Below are 21752 nucleotides of genomic sequence, written 5' to 3' on the forward strand. Positions count from 1 at the left end.
GGAAACCAGCTTGTATTTAATAAAATCCACACTCCTTTCCACAGTCCAATGTTTTCTTTCTAGGCTGCCGTGTCCTCATATAATCTCAGTATTGTTCAACTTTTTTTGACCAGCTTGATTCTGCTGGCCCTTTCTAGAATCAGGTACTTGCAAGAGGAAACCATGTAAAGGTTGCCAACATCCATAAATAAAAGTGGCACTACAGATCTGATTGGATCCAAACTTGTCACACCTACGTCGTCAGTTTGTATCGTTATCCACTTCACAACCGTCACCTCCCAAGTATCCAAAATGCGATAGTATAAAATAAAATGAATTTAATTACGAAATTACATGTACCATAATGCATTTCGATTTCTTCAAAAACAAGCCAGCAATTTTAATCTTTTTTTTTAATAATTGAAAAAAAATTACTTCCAGTCTCTTCAAAATTTAAAAGAATGTGTAAACATCGAAACTGTCGACGAATATAACGAAAAGAGAAATAAAAGTCGCTCACTTGGCGTAAGCCTTTTCCAACAAGGCTGCCCAGAATTCGTTTGGTTGAGCCCGGTTTTTGCAGAAAATAAGTCCATTGTTTACTGTTGGTAAGAAGTCATCGATTACAACGTCGACCCATTTCCCATACCACCAAAAGTTAAAATGGAAAATTCCTAATAAAGAAAAAAAGTAAAAGGGTAAAATTTCTCATGGAAATATAAAAATGTAAGATTCCTTATAAAAAAAAAATAAGTAAAAATCCTTATAAAAAATAAAACAAGGCTCTACATTGCGAGTGAAACAGTTGCATTTGCGAGTAATTTTTCAAAGTGGCGACTAGAAATAATGAAACGCTTATCTTTTGGCGATTGTATTTCGTTCACTGACAATCTTCCAAAGCTCACTACTGAGTGAAAAATATCTTTTCAACTTTTTTTTTTTATATAAAACGAACAAAGTTAAATTATTTAAAAAGAAAAAAGTTTAATAGAACAATGTACTTTTTTTTTTTTTTTTTTTTTTTACAAAGGCTGTTAAAAAATATCTGAAGAAATTAGAATATTTATACCTTCAAGTATCAATATTAAATTTGTTGTATATTTAGAATTACACTTACTAAAAAAATACAGAAAAACTTTATTATGTACATAATCATCACAGAACGAATATGTCATATTCCAAAAATCACGTGGGTTTGGCTAGTAACTTTTCTATTTGGCTAGTAAATGAAAATATTTACTTGTCAAAGGTCAACTAAAGATACATTTGCCCATAGAGCCCTGCAAAAGCATAAAATTCCTTATAAAAATATACATTTTTTTCTAAAAATGAAAGATATAAAATTTCCTATGAAAATAAAAGTATAAAATTCCTTATAGAATAAAAGTATGCATTTTTTGGTAAAGATTAAAAATATAAAATTTCTTATAAAAAACACAAGTGTAACATATTTCATAAAAATAAAAACATAAAATTCACCATGAAAATAAAAGCATAATTTTTTTTTTAATTAAAAATATAAAATTTCTCATTAACAGCAAATGTGTAAAACTTACAAAATAGAAAAGTAAAAATTCCTTATAAAAAGTCAAGCTGACAAATTTCTATTAAAACAAAATAATAAAAAAATTTAACTGATAAAATTCATTTAAATAAGAAGAAATCGATTTCTCACCGGCATAACTTTCGTTGAAATGTTGATCATGAGGGACGACTTTTGCAAACTTCTTTTTATCAAAAGTAGCCAATGTTGAGGTGGCCGCAATAAACCAGCAGTTGCCTACGAATAAAGAAAACAAAATCAGCTAGTTTGCAGATTTTTCATTAAAATCCGAGACGCACTTTAACAAATCTATATAATAATAAACAGCATAATCACGTTGACACACAGATTCTCATTAAATCGCCGAAGTTAAGCAATTTTCAGCCTGGTCAGTACCAGATGGGTAACCATTTAAGAAATACCAGGCGCTGTATGTAGGATGATGCTGACACCTCTCTGCATGACCTGCAAAAACAGAACGCTGTCATCTCCCCTTAACAGGATATACATGTGACTATGAACCACGTGTGAACTTGATATTCTCATGAAACTTTCTCCTCCGGAAGAAGCCAGTTCAACCTGCCGTTGGCATGACATTATTTAATTTTATTATTAGCTTTTGTTTTGCTCAGGTGTACGACGCAGCTATAGCGATTATAAAGACAGCTGAACAGTTTCATTCTTTATTGCTATTATTATTCGATATGATAACTATGAAACTTACTTTTTCAAAGATAGCCAGTGCAACATGCCTAGAGTGCTGCTGGCATAAAATTCTATGTAAACTTAAACTGGGGCACATTAGTAAACACTATCTCATACAAAGACATGCACCTTAAATGATGACTCTCCATCCTTGTAAATGTTTATTTCTTCTGTGCTTAAAATAATGACCACAGATTGATATATGAAAATATAACAATACTAGCTGTATATAGCCGGCGTTGCCAGATTAAAACATATTGTCGAGCAGAGGGTTTAATCACATACTATTTTAGATACACTGAATATACTAAATTCTTACGATTTTTCTGAAAGTGGACTGCATGTTGGATTTAAGAAAGCATACAACACATCCATTTTCGTCTATGAAAATTAGATGGAAAATAACTCTCATATCTTCAAGGTGAAATAACTCTTATAGCTTAAATAAGCTTACTTCACATTTTTTTTTTTATATAATTATACCACTGTGTGTTATCTTGATAATATTAATAACCGGTCTGAGGATTCAAGACTTACACTGCCACAACACTGGTGACGAGTTATTCAAAACTTACATATCCATAACAAACGACTATTTAATTTAATTCTAGAATATAATAAGAGTAGTTTACGATAAGACTAAGTTTTTTTTCAATTTTCTCATCAGTTTGTTCAACCGTCTATCTCATATTCCAACCAAAACATTTTACAGCCCCTTTAAGTGCATCTTTTTGAATCTATCTTGCACGTGGTTCACCGGGTATTTTGCCAGGTAGTTTTTAAAATTTTTCATGAGTCCAGTTGCCCCTATAATTACTGGAATAATGGAAATTTTCCTATATTCCATTTTCTTTTTTCATGTCATACATAAGATCTTGGTATTTCCTTATAGGCTCCGTTTAACCCTGCACCATTCGGGACACTAACTTCTACTAAGGTTGCTTCTTTCTTCTGCTTGTTCCATGTCAGGTCTAACAGCTCCGTCTTCAAGGTACGTAGTTATAGGAATTGCATAGTCATAGTGAACTAATCAGTAGCTGGTGTATGATTTATTTCCAACTGTTATTTCTGGTAAACATGTTCCAAAGACTTGCTGCTGCATTCGATGTCCAACTTTTTATAGATTGTCCAGTGGAGATATTTGCATATTTCATCATGCTGCGTCGCATAGTAGCCGCCCCCCATCAGAACCTTACAGCTGAATGTTAGGTGGATAACACTCTTTACTTCTGTGTGGCAGTTGCTGCACTTTTTGTCATTGCTGAGATCACTCATCTCTTTAAAAGCATTGGTTATCAAGCCTTCATCTTGGGCAGCTATTATAATCCTCTCCTGATCAGCATGGAGCAATCCTCTCTTTAACAAGTCTATAAAGTCTTGCTTATCTATATAGTCCTAGGGGCATTCATACTTCAGGTTTTTGTAAAAGAAGTTCTTGGTATATTTTTGGAGACTTTTTTGGTCATTTCTTTCAAAATTCATAGAATGCTCAACATCGATGTTGAGTCTATGATTTTTTTTCTTGCAACATTATATTGTCATGCATTTTTTTCTATTTAAACAAATGATTTTTATTTTTCCTGAAGAGTATATGCATGAAAAGAGACAATATTGACATAATAATAAACGTTTGTTTCTGCATAACGAAACAGATCTGTAAAAAAATAAAAAAAAATGTACCAAAATTTTAACATGATATAGGACCCGTTTTGCATGAAAAATAAATACTTGAATCTTGGAAAGTAACTATCCTGTTATGCTTATATATATATATATATATATATATATATATATATATATATATATATGTTTTATACTTGTGAATCAGTGTGCACCTCCTTTGGAAGGCGTCAATGTGAAAGACTACAACATGACCAGAAGAGAAGTTGAAAGAGAAAAACCCCCCAGTGTTTGTTGTTCAGCATAACCCGATGTGATTCACAAATGATATATAAAACCAAAAAGTGTAATAGAGTTGCTGACACAGCGTTAGCAGCAGCCATTCGCAAATGACCAAGCTGGCTGCACAATGTGACGTCACAACAAAGATAAAAAGGACACACGTATTCAGAGAAGCACATATTTGAGACAGGTTTAAAACAGAGGATTCAAAATGTATTTGAGACATAAGAGAGCGGAAAAGGACATGTTCGCGACATGAGTGTTCAGAGAAATGGGATTCGCGTGGATGGCGTCAGAGCAGAGATGAAAATTTACACATGGCTGGAGAAGGAGAAATGAACCGTTTAAATATCTAGAAAAAAAATGCGTTGTTGGAAATACCAGATATAAAGGGTTTTGTTAAAAAAAAAGAAAGTGTCAAGATGTACAACATTACAAAAGGAAACAAAACTAACGTGTAAGATGGTGTATGGTTTTTTCATCACCCGACATTTCATCACACAACTATTATGGACTATTAATCACGTTTTTCATCACGTGGACACTTAATCACAGTGAGACATTTAATCACTTGGGGGATTTCTGAAAGCGCTTGAAGGGTATTATTTTTTCACCACATTATACAGGGTGACCCCCCCAAAAAAAACGGGTCCCAACTCTAATTAGGCCCCGTTTCTTAGTGTTTTGTCCGAATGAAATGAAACTTTGGTCATAACTAGTTTATTATATTCAAAACATCGCATCAAAACACTAGGGTCTTTGACCTTTTTTTCTCCATTGACTGTAAAATGCTCAGAAAAACAATTGAATGTTCTGTTTTTTTTGGGTCACCCTGTATTTGCCTATTTTTTCTTTTTTTGGGAATCTTCTAAGATGATTCTTCATCATCTGTATATCCATTTTTGCGAACCATTGTCCTCATCTTTATAGTTTATTGTTTATAAAACAAACTATCTGCAGAAGTTTGTTTACATTTTTAAATGAAAAATAAATTAATTAAAATAAATGTTATGCTTGTTGTTTTTGTAAAAAAGTTTTAAAAAAGTAGCTGATATTTACTTTAAGCGAACAAATAGCCTCTCCTCTAACCCTTGCAGGATTGGAAGGAGGGGGTTAGTTTTACCCTATATATTTTAATCTCTCATAAAAATAACCCCCAAAATTGTCAAAGGGTCTAAAAATTTAACTTAATAAAAACATAATCACATAAATAACATTATTACATCAAATTATATTTTTTTCTTTGGGAGGTGATGAATCGTCTCGGTACCGGGTGATTAAGTGCCCACGCGGTGATAAAACCATGTGATTAAATGTCTAGTGATTATATGTCCGGGATTAATAGTCAGGTGATTAAATGTCAGGTGATGAAATGTCGGTAAACCGTGTACGAAATCTACATACCCAGTTTTCCCTGTTGCAAATCGTGGTGAGAGGCTCCTCCAATGATGAAACTGGGTTTCCCATGTCGGACAATATCCTTTAAAAAAAAAGAAAGAAAGAAAAGAAAATATGAGTAAAATGAAACCATGCACGGTTATCGTAATACATTGTTGAGCTGAGTTTTGAAATAAACAAATGGGAGAAATTATTACCACATTTTTCTGGCCCTAAAACTGAGTTTCTTTTTATGCAAAGACAGACTCCAAAATACAAATATGACATTAAATTTACTTCTTGACTAATCAGAAAACTTAGTTAACCAAGCATTAAAAATTAAAAAAAAAAAAAAAATATAGCGAGGCATTCTCTGGAGCCACTTTGTCCCAATAAAAAGCGACCCTGTAGTAATCCGATATCTTATAAACAACCTTACGTATCACATATCGATCTGTTGACCAGCCACTCATTACAAGAACTAAAGCACTAACCAAAGAACAACACACTATACCACCTCTTCCGGCTGGGAACAAAGTGTAGTATCTGTTCGTATACTATACATAATTTTTGTCTTTGGTGAGTGAAGAAATCCTTTTATTCTGTGGCAATTATTATAAAGCAATGTTTGACTGAGTTTCGAAATAAAGAAATTGGAGAAATTACCAAATTTCTTTGGCCCCCAAAACTGAGCTTCACTTTATGTAAAGGCAGACTCCAAATTACAATTATTAAATTAAGTTTAATACATTTTATAGATTTGGGGAAAGGCTATTACGCAGAGGAGTAGTGCCTTTTTTGATTGTCCATTAGGCACCCCTCGACTGGTTTCCATGCATCCCAGCGTTATGTGAAGCGCAATACACAGCCTCTCCATAGCGAATGACCATCCATGCATGATGAAGAGCCACATCCTTCTCGAGGTTACCCTGTTATTATGGTTAGGCATAAACAGAACACGGCGGATCTAGAGGAGTAAACCTCGATAATCAATTGTGTTATTCGATGGGTAACAGTAGTTCCAGTTGCACTCACCGACAAACTGAAGTTTTGGATCTGAGAACAACATGGCTTTGCATATGATCAGATTAAATCGACAATGAGGAGACACACAAGCTCTAGTTAGTGGAGAACTGTGGAACTGCATGTGCAGAAGCACGCCATGCTTTTATGCAATGCACACTTGAAACTGCATTATGAATGCACACGAATACAACACTCATGTGAGATTGAAAGAACTTGAGAAATCGTGTAAATTCGGCAGTGAAGTCTTCTGAAAGACGACGGAGATGAGAGATCAAGATTTTTTTACGATTTAAAATTTGGATTAAAATTTCTAAGACGACAATACAAAACAGAAAAAAAAATATGTATTTAAAAACTAAAAACAACTCAGTTTCGATGATGTACGTCATCAGTTATGAAATCAATTTGTATTTTTCCTGTTTCTTTCCTCATGACATGGTTTCACTAGAAAATCAAAGTCTGTGTGATCCGATGTTTTTTTTTTTTTTTTCAAATGTTCCAATCAGGACAGAAGCGTGAACCCCCCCCCCCAAAAAAAAAAACTGATTCCATGCCTGATGAAGATGCATATCGTCGAAACCAAGTTGTTTTTAATTTTTAAATAAATTAATTTTTTTTTAAATAAAATTCTGCGTTGTATTTACTTTTTATCTTACAAATTCTTAATTTATTTTTCGGACCAATTAGAAAAATTAGTTCGTCACACTTGAAAAAAAAAATCTTAGAAATATAGCGAGGCATTCTCTAAAGCCACTTTGTCACAATAAAAACGACCGCATAGTAAACAACCTCACACATCACATATTGATCTGCCGCTAACATACATACACTCAAGCACTGATCGAAAAACAACATACTGTACAAGTCTTTTGGCTAGGAGCAAAGTGTAGTATCTAGTCTACTCCCCATTTTTTATTTCTTTTCATCACTGACCTTTCTCCCTATTGGCACTCATCTTGGAAGGACTCTAACCACTTTCCAACTCCACCTTATTTCTTTTTCTCCCACACTTAGATTCCCCTCCCACTTAGAGATTGTCTTCCTTGTTTTTGGACCAACTGTTAAACGGTGTGCAATCTATTCTTTAGAAAGGGTTGGAAGGGCCTTGCTAACCAATTTTTCGTTGTTTGTTGTTTATTCCCATTCCCTCGCCAATGAAATGAAATCTGTATATATTTCTGATTCAATAATAAAAAAAAATCTCAAATTTGGGTTTAGCTTAACTAGGACTGTCCTTGGAGTGAATATGCTATTGTGGTGATTGAGATATTTCTAGTCACGAGTAGCATAGACAATTTTAAGTATTTGCAACCAAGGATGACCAAAGACACCCATCTTTGATTGGCCTTGTGCCTAATTTGTTCAATTTGTATTTTTTTTAAATATTTTATTCAAATAAATATAGCAAAGTGTAGTATCTGTTTTGATTCTACACTTCATATTTTATGTCTTCGGTCTACGAAGGAGAAATCCTACAATATGGAGGCTATTTTTTACTTTTAACGCAATCCAATATGATTCTTTTATTATGGAGCTGAATTTTCTACACATTAAAACATCGACTCTGACTTGGGAAGACAGATAAATACCAGACTTACAAATACGTCTACCACAAATTCGTAGCCTAAAAAGACATATACTAAGAAAAACACATAAATATTTGTTCAGTTAGCGGTAGCTTTCGGCGTGGGGTTTTTATCCTCGCCCCCCCCCCCAAATGAACAGAGATTACACCATTCGTGTAAGTGGGTCTCTATTGGTTTTGTGATGGGAGTAAAGTTCTGTGCAGTTCTAGGGGGTCCACCTTCCCAGGCTTTGCCTTCTTTCTTTGAGAAGAGGTTAGTTTATTGCTGACCCCCTGGGACACTGACTTCTCAATCCCACTTTCTGACCCTGGTGTCAAAGTTCTTGCAGTTAGAGAGAACTAAATAAAATAAACATTAATAATGAATCAACTGACATTCGTTCCAAGTTTTATGTAAAAATAAAATCTTTAGCGATTAATTCGCAACTACAATATTGTTTATTCATCTTTCCACTTTAATCCGCTATAGATGATGCATTGTCGATTTTTGGCGCTGTTTTTTTTTTTTATTATTTATTTATTTATTTTTTTTTATAATATAAATATGTTGCCATAAACTGTCGGAAAACAGTTTTTAAATCTAACCGGAAGAGAGCGTCTCGATAATCGCAGCTAATACTAAGTATAAGATAAAGATGATCTATTATTAATTTGAGCCAGCTCCATGAATTCAACTCATGGAATAAATAAATTAAAAAAAAGGGTTATGTTCAAAAATTCAGTACGCAAAGTTAAGACGCCGAAAATGGACTCGGTTTACCTAAATATGGAACAGAAGTCAGTAAACATGAAACGAAATGCGAAACTATATGAAAATAATTTATTTCTAAAAAAATTATTTTAGTTTAACACTTCTTGTGCTATCATGAAACAATAAAAAATAATAACTTCTATTTTTTACATTTCTATAAATAGTTTTTTTGTTTTAACACAAAAAAAAACAATGAGAATTTTTATTATTTGCATTTCTTTAAATGGTGTCTTTTTGAAATAATACATTCATGTCTTTTACAAGTTTTATCACATAATTTTTTCATAAATAATGGATGAAAGTTTTTACTTATTAACACGTCTTGTGTTATAAAAAAAGAACTTATTTTAAACATTTGTATAAAAAGTTTCTTAAAATGAATAAATGGAATTTTATCATAAATAATGTATTACCTTTTTAAATAAAATATTTCCATATGAATATATTCTAAATATTAAAAAAAACATATAGAAATTTAAAAGATGAAAGTATTTTTTTTTTATTGTTAAAAGATAAAACAAGAAAAGCATATGCTTTCGTTTTTCGTTTCATGCTTAGTAACTTCCATTCCATATTTAGATAAACCAACTCCACTTCCGGCGTCTTAACTTTGCGTAGTGAATTTTTGGACATAACCGAAAAAAAAAAAAAAAAAAAAATACGATCTGATAAATGTTTTTTTTTTTTTTTTTTTGACCAACAGGAAAAAGACAGCGCGTTTTTTTGTAAGCAGAATGTCTGGAGAGTATCCGCCTGTATAATTTTAATTTGATCTCGCACAACAAAGCTGGTTGGACGCGAACAATACAAGACTCGAACAATAATCTAACATGACAGTAAACATTGAAGAGTATAGGCAATATCAAAATAAAGATTGACAAAGTCTATCCATATATAAAAATATTCTTTATTTATTGCGAACTTAAGATAATGAAATACAAAGGGTTTGTAGAATACGAAAGTTCAAAGAGTCCCAAGAACATTCAGGTGAAAGTAGGATTGTTATTGCCTGTAAGGAGAAAGTAGCTAACCGGTTTGTTTGAATAAATCTACTTCAAATAATATTGCTAAAAACAGTAATTAAAACACTTCTATTAGTGAAAACGATTAATAACGTCGGGCTAATTATTAAAATAGATTTTTTTAAATGTAATATGTAAATTATGCAACTATTTGAGTGGAGATTTTCTTTGAATAAATAGAAAAATTATGCTGAAGTAAAAGGGAATAAAATCCGTTTTCAGTGTGGAAATTAATTTGTAAAACATTCTACCGTTTGTATATATTCATCAAATTGTAAACAAACAGACAAAAAATATCGAAAAGGAAAAACCACTGAATTCCACGAAGTAAGATGAAAAATGTTCGAATTAAGTGATTTTGAGATTATATTGTCTTGAAAAGGCAGTTTTTAAGTGATGAGTGAAAAAAAAAAAAATAAATAAAATAAAACCCAGGAAGCCTCCAGAGCACTACTACAAGTACTAATTAAAACTAAGGAGGCCCTACTAAAAGCACTACTAAAACCAACTTTCTACCTTCCCCTTCCTTGAAGAGAAAATATTTTTAAGTAAGGGCTGAAAAAAAATCGTCAGAATCCACAGGAGAGCAACTATAAGCAGTAAATATGGTTATAAATGTGATTATAGTTATATATTGTATATTTATATCGTTTCATTTTTAACTCAACGGGGTTAAATTATATTTATGCGTAAGGAAAACACAAAATAAGTTAAAACAAAAAAATATTGTTGACCTTGTGTATGATTTGAATAGCAGCAGTGGCTTTTAATATCGTTCAAAGTTTTATGTAAAAATAAAATATCGGACTTAATACAGATCGGCCATGAAATAGGTAAGCAGAAGAAGTTTTTGAAACCGGAAGTCACGAACCGGATGTTTAAACGCCAAAGCCGATCCGAGTTATATATATATATATATATATATATATATATATATATATAGCGTTGTATGAAATAAAATCCTAAATTAATAAACCGATCATTATGAAATCTAAAAGATTAAATGCAACTGTTTATAAAAACATTCAAGTCGCACACTATGTGATTGGTTATACCAGGTTCAGCAGGACCGTTCAAGTATTTGAAAAGTAAAATATCAACTATCAAAATAATTAATTCATCAGATTGAAGTGGACAGGGAACACAAGGCTCCTATTTTAATTTACTACACCGAAATGTGGGGGAGGGCGATTCTGTTCCATGGATTGCTTCATTTATTCTTGATCCTTACCTTATGATGCCGAGTGTTGATTTTAGGAGGAAAAGCAATATCAGAAAGAATGACAAAATCGATCAATACGAAAATACATTAAAGTTTTGTTGACAACCCAAGCCGACGAAAGCTGTTTAGTTTTCTCCCACTGCAAGAACTTAGACACCAAGGTCGGGAAGTGAGCGGAAGTGTGTGCTCTAGAGGAGGGCCACTTTGACCTGCAAAAAGTGCCTAGGCAGCCCGTCGGCATTCCCCGGCAAGGGCGCTTGAGGCGATTAGTAATAAACTAATCCCTTCTCAAAGAAAGAAGGCAAAGTCTAGGAGGTTAGATCCCCTATAACTGCACAGAAGTTAACCCATACTGCAAAATTAATAGGGACTGGATCATTATTGGAATAGTCTAATCTGTGTTGATTTTGGGGTCCGAGGATAAAAATCCCGAGATGAGATAAAGTTTAGGGAGTCCCAAGAACGTTTCAGTAAAAAAATGAGTTGTTTTGTGTGTAAAGAAATATTGAGTTTGTTTCGGCTGACATCGTATGTGTGAATGAGAACAGCTATGAAGCTGTGTGTGTGTGTGTTTTGTTCGTGAGAGTATGTCTGTGTGGGTGTGTGTGTATGTCTTTGTTTTGTTCGTGAGTGTGTGTGTGTGTGTTTTGTTCGTGAGAGTATGTGTGTGTGTTTTGTTCGTGAGAGTATGTGTGTGTGTGTGTGTTTTGTTCGTGAGTATGTGTGTGTGTGTGTATGCCCATGAACTTGTGTACATGTGTGTTCGTTGAACGGCGCATATATGTGCTTACAAAGTTATTGAAAATCTCTCGTTATGCGTGCGTTGCTCTGCTTGCTAAGCCTTCGCCACCTTCCAAAGGGGCTAGACTGGATTGTAATGAAAAGATAACAGGAAAAAGAGGCAAAATAAAAACGCTGTTCTTGGGGTTTTTTACACTACGCGCCATTATTTGGAGTGAATGTGTCTTGCGTTTTGATTGGTTAAAAAGGACATGCTGATTTGAAATTTTAGATTTTGTCCAATCAAGAGTCGATACGTAAATGCAATATGTTTACTGCCGATGCTGCTTTTAACAACATGACTGTACAAGACGTAAACTCGATGAAAATGTTTCTTACCGAGAACCGAATAGAATCAGAAACAGCCAGATAACTATAATCATCAACCGATATACTTGACTTTCTACTCAAACCTGAAATAGAAGACTTTCATTAAATCTGTTGCTAACGTTGCTGGATACATTGTTGGATTATTCTACCGCTCTAGAAATCATTTACCTGTATAAGAAGTATATGTCTCCTAAGATCGAGTACTGCTGTCATATATGGGGAGGTGCCGCTCGGAGTACCTTTTCTTGTTTTGACAGAGTATAAAATCGACTTCGCAAGCGAGGGAGTGAAATTTTCTCGTCCCCACAGCCTCTTTCATACATAACAGATATCGCTAACTGCCCCATCACCAAATCTCTCTCTCTCTCTCTCTCTCTCTCTCTCTCTCTCTCTCGTATCGTTATGTTTATTGATGCTTAGCTGATCTCCAATCTCTGATACCCATGAAAAACATTCACAGCAAGAACTCGTTTACCTACAAAGAACTTCCTTTGTCTTTCTTTTTACAAGTAAATAAATAAAATAAATAAATAAATAAACGGAACTTTCAAGGACAAAAAATTCTTTCTTAGAAACAAGATACCACGAGTCTGCTTCTAGAAACAAGATACCATGAGTCTGCTTCCCAACCGACTGCACCATGGTCGTCTTCAAGTCTAACATAAAAAAAAACACTTGCTGGGTCGTCTTTTGCATAATCAAGTATTCTTATCTTCTAACAATACTACCCATTGCTTCTGATTCTCTCGTAGAAGCGATCGTCGTCCAACTGACAATCGCTTTAACCCTTATCCTTAATTAGCTCATGGGCCTTGATAAGATGTGATCTTATAGTAAAATAAATGGCGTAAGTTTCCACAGCAGCTATTCTCAAACTTTCCTCTCATCAGCTTTAGATTTACCCCTCTACTCCCATACAAAAAAATTAATAGTCATCATGAAGTGACAGAAAAACAAGGTTACAAAAAAACAAAACAAAACTTTTTATAGTTTAGGAATTTAGGTTTTCTATAGAAATAGTATTATACACAACACAACAACGATGTCAGAGCCATGTTGTACGTTTCTTAGACATGGTACAATCTGAAAAATAATTATTTTTTAAATTATCAAGTAATTTAATAATTTACCCCCAATTATATAATTCTTTACCTCTAAGGGTAAACTTTACTCCAAGTGTAGAACTTCTGCTTTACAGCACGATGTTTGAGTAGTTACATGTTGATACATTATTTTCTTTCCATGTAAACAAACGTTGTTTTTTTTTTTCTGAAGAGTGATTAATCCAATGAAAATACTTTGTGTTGGACGCACTTCCGCTGGCCTGCTTTTACATTTTTCCTGTTTTTAGCTAGTTGGATTTAAAATTTCAACGGAAGCGGATGTGAAGCGCGCCTCTTCCAACTAGCAGCGGCTCTTTGACATGAGATTAAAAAAAACAACTCTTTCTTCTGTTTGTTGAGTAAAGACGCGAAATAAAGTTGCTTAAATATGCAAGAATAAGACTGTTATTAACTGACCTTTTGACCAAATGTTTTTATTCCACTATATGAGGGTCGTTCCAAAAAATAAAGCCTATTTGTTTTTAACTAAAAAAAAAAGAAAACAAAGTTGAATAGCTACGGAAACGAGACTGGCACCATTAAAACGAGCACCACTTGTGCCCCAGAATTTATTTTTCTACATAGTCACCACAATTTTCATTGCACTTTTGACAGAAATTCAATGACGCAGTTTTGTTTCTGACGTACGTCCATGAAAGGGGTAGCTTTCTTAGAGTCAATCACCGTCAGTATCTGCAACAGAGAGATTAAACTTTCAGATAATGATTGCATAAGTTCAATCATCATAGCAATGCAATTTGCAATCCCCTCTGATCTATTCGGGCAGAATAAAAAATAGGAGGCATTACTTTGGAGTGCCCCTTGTATAAAACTCGTTCTTTGAGAATTACTAAATTCAACATTCTCGCAATTACTACAACTGAATTTGCTGCTCGTTATGTGATGAATTTATTTGAGAAAAAGAAAAATTGGCACTCCCCTTTTGTTATTGTGTAATCTATTTTCGCATACCAACTACACTACGCAATCTGAAATCTAAGTTTACAGGAAGTGAGTCTGAACTTTGAAGTTTTCGTCACAAAGCACAGGTAAAAAGTTCAAACAGAATACAAAGTTGTATTAAACTGGAAAAACAAAACGAAATGGAAACGTGGATGCACACCAACTTGAATAAACAGTCTAAATGAAAGCACTTAAAATAAACACACCATAAAAAAAACTCGTATATACGAAGGTCGTTCCAAAATTAAAGCCTCCTATTTTCAAACTCAAAATGCTTAAGAGCTACGAAGACGAGAGACATGGGTCGCTATATATATATACATATATATATATATATATATATATATATATATATATATATGATGAAAATAATGGAAATAGTATTCCGACAAAATAGAGAAATGAAAAGGAACAGACTGAGTTATATGTTCCTCATTTCATCTTTATTTCGAGGAAGTCTCGAAATAAAGACGAAACGTTGATGAACATATAACTCGGTTTGTTCCTTTTTATTTCTCTCTCTCATATATATATATATATATATATATATATATATATATATATATATATACTAGCGGGGACACCCGGCATTGCCCGGGATTGAATTCTTAGATAATAGCATGGTTAAAAGTTACATCATTTATTAGCTGACTATCTATCTATTTATCTATCTATCAAGTGATATTGTTAAAATAGTTTGGAATGTAAAATTGGTCTGGAATGTAAAAATGGGTTCTAGCTCAAGATGTTTACAGAAATTAACTAAGTTAAATGTAAACAAAATGACCTTGAGCAGTTGCGTACGTGACAGGGGTCACGCGTTAGGAGACGTGTACTTTTGATGATGACGTAAGGGGATTGATAGGTTAAGAGGTCAAGAGGATTAGAGCCAAGAGTTTGAGTTTGGTCATCCAAGTAGACAGACGTGCTCCAAGTCCAGGAAGCGGGTCTAGCGAGAACAGGCAACGTAGACACGTAAGCAGGCTCCCGTGAATATCATTAAGACAGCTGAAATAAATTTATATTTAACAAATGTAAAGTGTTGTTCTGTGGCTTCACAAAAGAAAATGTAGGTGTTTATAATCGATTATGGCGTTTGTTGTCGCATGTTTATCACAGAGTCCAACAGTGAAGACAGAAGAACCCCGGAGAAAGAAAAGGCACCTTAATCTTCTAATATATCCACCTTCCATATAGCATGAACAGTTGTGATACCCTTTGTAAAACATAAACCCTTGTGATACCCCGCTGTATGACATGACTATACGTCGATTTGATACGACATGACTTAATTTATACGTTGATTGGAAACCCCCACCAATTTGTAACAGAATCAGAATCAACGAATATGCCACAATTCCAATAATTTGATTATCATCGAAACTAGTGAAATCGACCAGTTTTCTATCAAATCAATTGTCTGCTCTAGTACGAAGACCTACCGCGGTGGACCGAGAGGCAGCTTCACATACCTTCCCGCTGTGACTTACTCCAGAATGCAGTGTAGTCCGTAGAGAACCTACTGTTGATTTTATAAAATTATTTTTATATGGCTTGAATTACAGTCTAAATTGAAGTCAAGTATCATTTTTCAATTCTGCTCTAAACAGAAAAAAAATCATTTCGAACGCGCCTCTGTCTTATCAAATAACGTACTGTTGATTTTATATGCCGAACCTATCTGCTTGTGTTGTGATAAAATCTCTCAAATGCACTTGTGATGTTAGTCTGTATAAGTGTGTTAACTTCGGCTGAAATCGGACTGTTTCTTCTTTAATTCTCCGATTATTGATTTTCGATACCCTATCAGAGATATCTCGATACAAAACCTATCTAAGAACAGTTCCAGACACAAAGTACAAGTGTGTGAAATCTTAAAAATCGACCCAGTTGTTTCGAATTCCATAGAGAACGAACTCGTAATACAAAAAATACAGATACAGACACAGAGACAAAGTGACCTTTATGTATAAGGAGTTGTAAGCCTAGTGTAGAGTTGAGATGTTATTAGGTGTAGACACGGTGGAACATGTTCCGATAATCGGCGAGATTTTTATGGACGCAGAGACATTGTTGTACACAATGAATGAAAGGTAGCAGTCGTACTTCAAAATAGTTTATAGGTTTTAAATCCGGAAGCCATTTTGATTTATTTTGAAACGCGGCTTTTGCTCTTATTTTATTTATTTTATAATTTAATGTGTTACCTGGGTAGATGATAGGTCCACCCTCTGGTCTTAAATAATGTGTTACCTGGGTAGATGATAGGTCCACCCTCTGGTCTTAAATAAAGGGAAGGTTAGAATTAGGAGTTGATGGGACAAGAATTAAAAAAGAAAACGAATACGCGTCTGGGGTTTGGAACACATAAAAGTGATGTATTGCGAAACTTGTTGATAACGATCCGCTAGAGTCGGTTGGTGCTGACGTTTGCATGTTCAAGCAAAGCTAAAGGGCCGTTAACGTAGAAGAAATATGTTGAACATTGAGAATTTATAATAATAATAATAATAATAATAATAATAATAATAATAATAATAATAATAATAATAATTCCCGTCCCAAGATGGGTACAGTTATTTCCCGAACAGAACAGTTTTACATCATTTTCATACTATCTTATGAAAATTAAAATCAAGATACCAAGGCTTATGTCTAATCTAATTTTGTTCAAAATCCATTATGCTTTTGATTCTCGAAAATATTTCAAATTTAAGGCTTAAAGGATTTTAAGAATATTGGATATTGGGGCTCAGAGCACCCGAACCAGGTGTAACGTGGTCGTTACATGTCAACAGTCGGGACCCACACGTTGTACGCAGACAGTCGCAAGGAAACAAAGACAAAGAAAGAATTCGACTCACTTTTTTTTAGTTGAAACAGACATTTATTTACATGTACTTCCATAATGACACAGTCTCGTGGTAAAAGTGTTCTCGTACTTCAATATACTTAACACGACTCTGCCGTATTGAACACGGAGTACTCTGACTATGCCCAGCCATGTTTATGACACGTCTGTTTCTGTCGCTCTCAGGCCACGTGAGTAACACGTGTATTTCTGTTCTTCTCGGCCACATATTTCTTTTATATAATCTTTGTCTTTCCTTCTCCCTCTCTGTAATGTCACCTCGCACACGGCTCGGTCATTTGCATCCGTAGCTGTCGTACAGCTACTACTGTTGCCATACGTGCGTCCTCGCTTTGTTACAGAGACAAAAAACGGGGATTCACGTAAAAAAAAAAAAAAAAAAAAAAAAAAAAAAAGCCCCCCCCCCAAAAAAGCCCCCCCAAAAAAACTCCCGGACAACGCCAGACAATTACAACGAGCAAACAACAAAAGACGGCCAGATTGCTGACGCAAAAGCGTCCCGCTATTTGAACTCTGATGCAAAAGCAAACGTCAATAAAGGTAAGTAATGGAAACAGAATTCATGAATCAGATCACATTCCAAAGGAATGCGAACATGCAAACCTAATAAAAACAAGTGAGTTAGAACGAAAAAGTCAATCACTACCAAGAGAGAGACATGCGTTGAACAAATTGAACCTGTCGCCCCGCCGCCCTATCCGCTTTTCTCGATCCATGTGACATGTCCAGCTGTCAAATAAAAGCGACTGCTTTTATAACTAAATTTTTATCATTTACTCGATAAACACAGCAGCAGGTAAAAATATTGAACCATATGCAACAAAAGTAGTTTACAGTAATTTCTTGTTTGTCTTGGGCTAGAAACTGAAACTGGATTCAAAGATGTGCTCTATGCGTTTACTTTGAAAGAAACTGAGAGAGAGAGAGAGAGAGAGAGAGGGTAAGAAAGAACGTTGGTGTGATTTGGATTTTATATCACGCGCAAATATTCGCAACTTAAAGCAACATTCGCAGGTTGATGCTGCTAAGATTAAACATAAATTTTAATCCGTGTAAAATATTGTGTTTAATTAAAAAATTCTGATGTTTAAGTTTAAGTAATCTCTATTATTATATAAAAGTTACTTTGTGTGTGTGTGTGTGAGAGAGAGAGTTCCTCATACGTTCCGAAACGTCTGACCCTATCTTTTGCAAATTTCACACAAAGCTAATTTATATATCTGGCAGTGTTTTTAGATATGATTTGCACAGAAATTCATCCGATAAGTATTGAAAATAGAAAAAAAAAAAATCCAATCTTAAAAATAGCTTTTCTTTCTTATAGATAGAAAAAGAATAATTTTTATTAGGGGAATATTTTACGTTACACGGGTCAAGGGAAATAATAAAATATCAGCAAATCATTTATTAAAAAAAAAAACGGATTTATTATGATCTGGAGATATAGCGTCATCGTAGATTATTCGACTACAGATCGAATGATCCCTTGTTCAAGCCCGGCTGTACCCCACCACTTTATTTTATTTTTGTATATTAATGAGTTCAATTTACGATAAAAGAAGATGAGCCATTCAAAATCGTCGCAAATCATTTCTTCGTTTGTAAATTTTAAAACTAAACATTAATTAGAAGTGATTTTTACAGGGAATTCCTTGTCAAGTCCAAATATCAGTTGACGTGATATTGTAAACAAACAGACTGAATTTGATGAACGGCATTATCATCATTATTATTTTATTTATTTATTTTGAAAATTAGTCTACCGGGCAAATTATTCCTCGTAATATATAATAATCCAGAGAGGATTGATTCTATCATAATACATACGCAATCTGCAGGAATTAAAATATGTTTAAGTACGACCGGGCAACGCCGGATTGCCAGCTAGGGGTAATATAAGAATGATAAAAAAAAGTTCGTATTTATTATTTTAGACAATTTTTATATTAGATTCTTAGATTTTTTAATCATTGAAAAAGTGTGTAACCTTTGATAAGAGTTCGAGTATTTTGAAACGAACCTCTTTCATGCATTCACCCAGTAGAAGATGGACTAATTGTCTTCAGTAGAATATATCTCATTAATTTTTTAACTCCTTTTCATCATTGCACTCCAAATGTACTCAACAGCTGTTAGAAGAAAATGGCTTCCTAAGTGAAAGGAGAAAACAAAATGGAATGCTCTAATAATTTTCTAAGTTTCATCAAGTTTCACGTTATTATTCAATCGAGGACATGAACACTGCTGATTCACGAAAACATACGTATGCAAACAAGAATTTATAAAATATTTATCATAATATCTACAGAGGCGGCAAAAAGAAAGTCCGCACTTGTAATTTTTTTTTCAAAAACTGCAAATTTAAGCTAAATTCAATGTAACTGTTTAAACAACCTATACCTCATAGAAAATCGCCCATATTTTTATTTGGACGTAAACAAATATTTAAAAAAAAATATTTATTATTTTTTAAAAACATGAATGTCTGTAGATTACTGTTTCAAAAAATAATAAATAAATGAAAAGTAATATTATATATATGTATATATTTGGCCAGCATTTTTTCTTTTATGTATGTTTCGTTGAACAGCAAGGATAATTCCTGTTGGTTTTTCTTGCAAGCCATTTTTTTTAAATTATTTGGCAGGCCAATGTTTGAACGTTCTGTTCGCGGTTATGGCAAATTTCTTTTTACACTCAAACACAATGTTCGAACATTGGCCCGCCAAATGAAAAAAAAAAAACGGATTGCAAAAAAACAAAAAACAAATAAGAATTATCCCTGTTGTTCAATGAAACGTGTATATATATATATATATATATATATATATATATATATATATATATATATATATAAGCCTGATGAATCCTAGCGTGGATGAAACGCGGAATATTCTGTATAGCTTAATTGCCATATATATATATATATACATATATATATATATATATATATATATATATATATATATATATATATAGTATGTTGGGACGATTAATCGGAATCGGGAATCAGAAAATCGACAAATTTTGGGGTATCAGTAGCAGAACCGAAAAAATTGGTGCCCATTTTCCGATGCCAATACGATTCTTTTAATTGCCTTTTTATTTGATTTTGTTTAAAGAAAAATCTTCTATTGCTAGTACTAACAATAGAATAATAAATATTTGTTGATTTTATAATAATAGTAAAGCTAAAATCGATAGAGCATCCCCCAAAAGTGTAATTTTACGTTTAAGAAAATTTGTTTTTTTTTACAGAAATCGAGGAAAATAACAACTCTGTAGTTAAATATTTAGAGATTTATAAAGAATTATAATTGTATTGGAAAAAATATTGGTATCGTCCCATCACTAATATATATACACAGGCGGTAAAAAGAAAGTCCGCACTTGTATTTTTTTCAAAAACTGCAAAGTTAAGCTAAATTTAATGTAACTATTTAAACAAACTATACCTCATTTGATTTGCCTTTTATTCTTCTATAATTTTACCTGTTCATATTTGACTTTTAATTGAAATATTTTAATGTTCACGTCAATTTAAAACAGTAACTTCAAATCGAGGAGGCAAAAAGAAAGCCCGCACAATGGAAAATTGTTATTTATATGTAACTTTAGGACATTAATGCAACACAAATACAACAGGAACACAATGAACTAGTTAATATTTAGTAGCATAGCCCTTCTGCAATTTGACAGTCTTAAATCTTTTAGGAATTTATTGAATTAGTCTGCAGCAATACTCCGAGGAAAGGGCATCCCAATTTTCTTTTCAGTTTTGTCCAAAGTTCTTCCAAATTTGAAATTTTATCATTGCGTAACTGTTGCTTGATGTAATGCCATATGTTTTCGATAGGATTGAGGTCTGGAGATTGTGCAGACCTTTCCAAACGCAGAATATCATGCTCTTCCAGGAACCTCTTGACATTGCCAGCTGTGTGAATGGGAGCATTTTCCTGCATGAAGATTGGACTATCATCCAAATTCTGACCAAAATAGGGTAGAAAATGCTCAGTCAACATATTAATGCACTTGGTCGAATTAATTCGGCCTTGAAAGCGAACTCTAGGCCCTGGACCATTGGTACTAATAATGCTCCACACCAAAACTGAACCTCTCCTATCTTGCAGCGTTGAAACTGAGCATCTAGGATTAAATTCTTCGCCCTTCCTTCGACGAACGTACTGCCTACCATCACAGCCTAGCCTATTGAACTTGTTTTCGTCGTTAAAAAGCACTTTTGACCAATATGAAGTCCAGACAGCGCTTTCTGTCCTGTACAGAAATTATTGGCTTGCGTCTTGCAGTATATCCTCGCAAATTAAATTCCTTTAATCTGTTCTTGACAGTAGAAAGAGCACGAAGGCCACTCAAGGAAAAGGGTTAACGAGTTAAGGTGATGGAAATTGGGTAGAAATTAACTATTTAAGGGGACAGCTCAACCAGAATTTGTTTACATTGGACTTGAAAATTTCCATGTTGTAATCAGCCGGAAAGCATATTTGTTCGTTGAATTTGCGTTCAGATTTAGGCACAAATAGAGAATCAAAGAAATTGTTGATAGTGGATGTAGCCATGCGTTGTCTGTGTTG

At 33.6% G+C, this 21752-nt stretch overlaps 1 protein-coding gene across 1 annotated transcript in view; it reads right to left on the reverse strand.

The window, feature by feature from the left end:
• The window catches only part of LOC145293218 (calpain-9-like), a 161496-nt gene that overhangs the window by 61051 nt on the left and 78693 nt on the right, over positions 1-21752 (reverse strand). Inside the window, exons 2-4 of the mRNA XM_080139759.1 lie at positions 5534-5609; positions 1655-1759; positions 500-653 (exon numbers count right to left, since the gene is read on the reverse strand). Of these exons, the coding sequence (XP_079995885.1) occupies positions 500-653; positions 1655-1759; positions 5534-5609 (335 nt within the window). The remainder of the gene's footprint in view (positions 1-499; positions 654-1654; positions 1760-5533; positions 5610-21752) is intronic.

Source organism: Euprymna scolopes, chromosome 14 (assembly GCF_053919585.1).
Source record: "Euprymna scolopes isolate OS-2025 chromosome 14, ASM5391958v1, whole genome shotgun sequence".
Taxonomy (NCBI): domain Eukaryota; kingdom Metazoa; phylum Mollusca; class Cephalopoda; order Sepiida; family Sepiolidae; genus Euprymna; species Euprymna scolopes.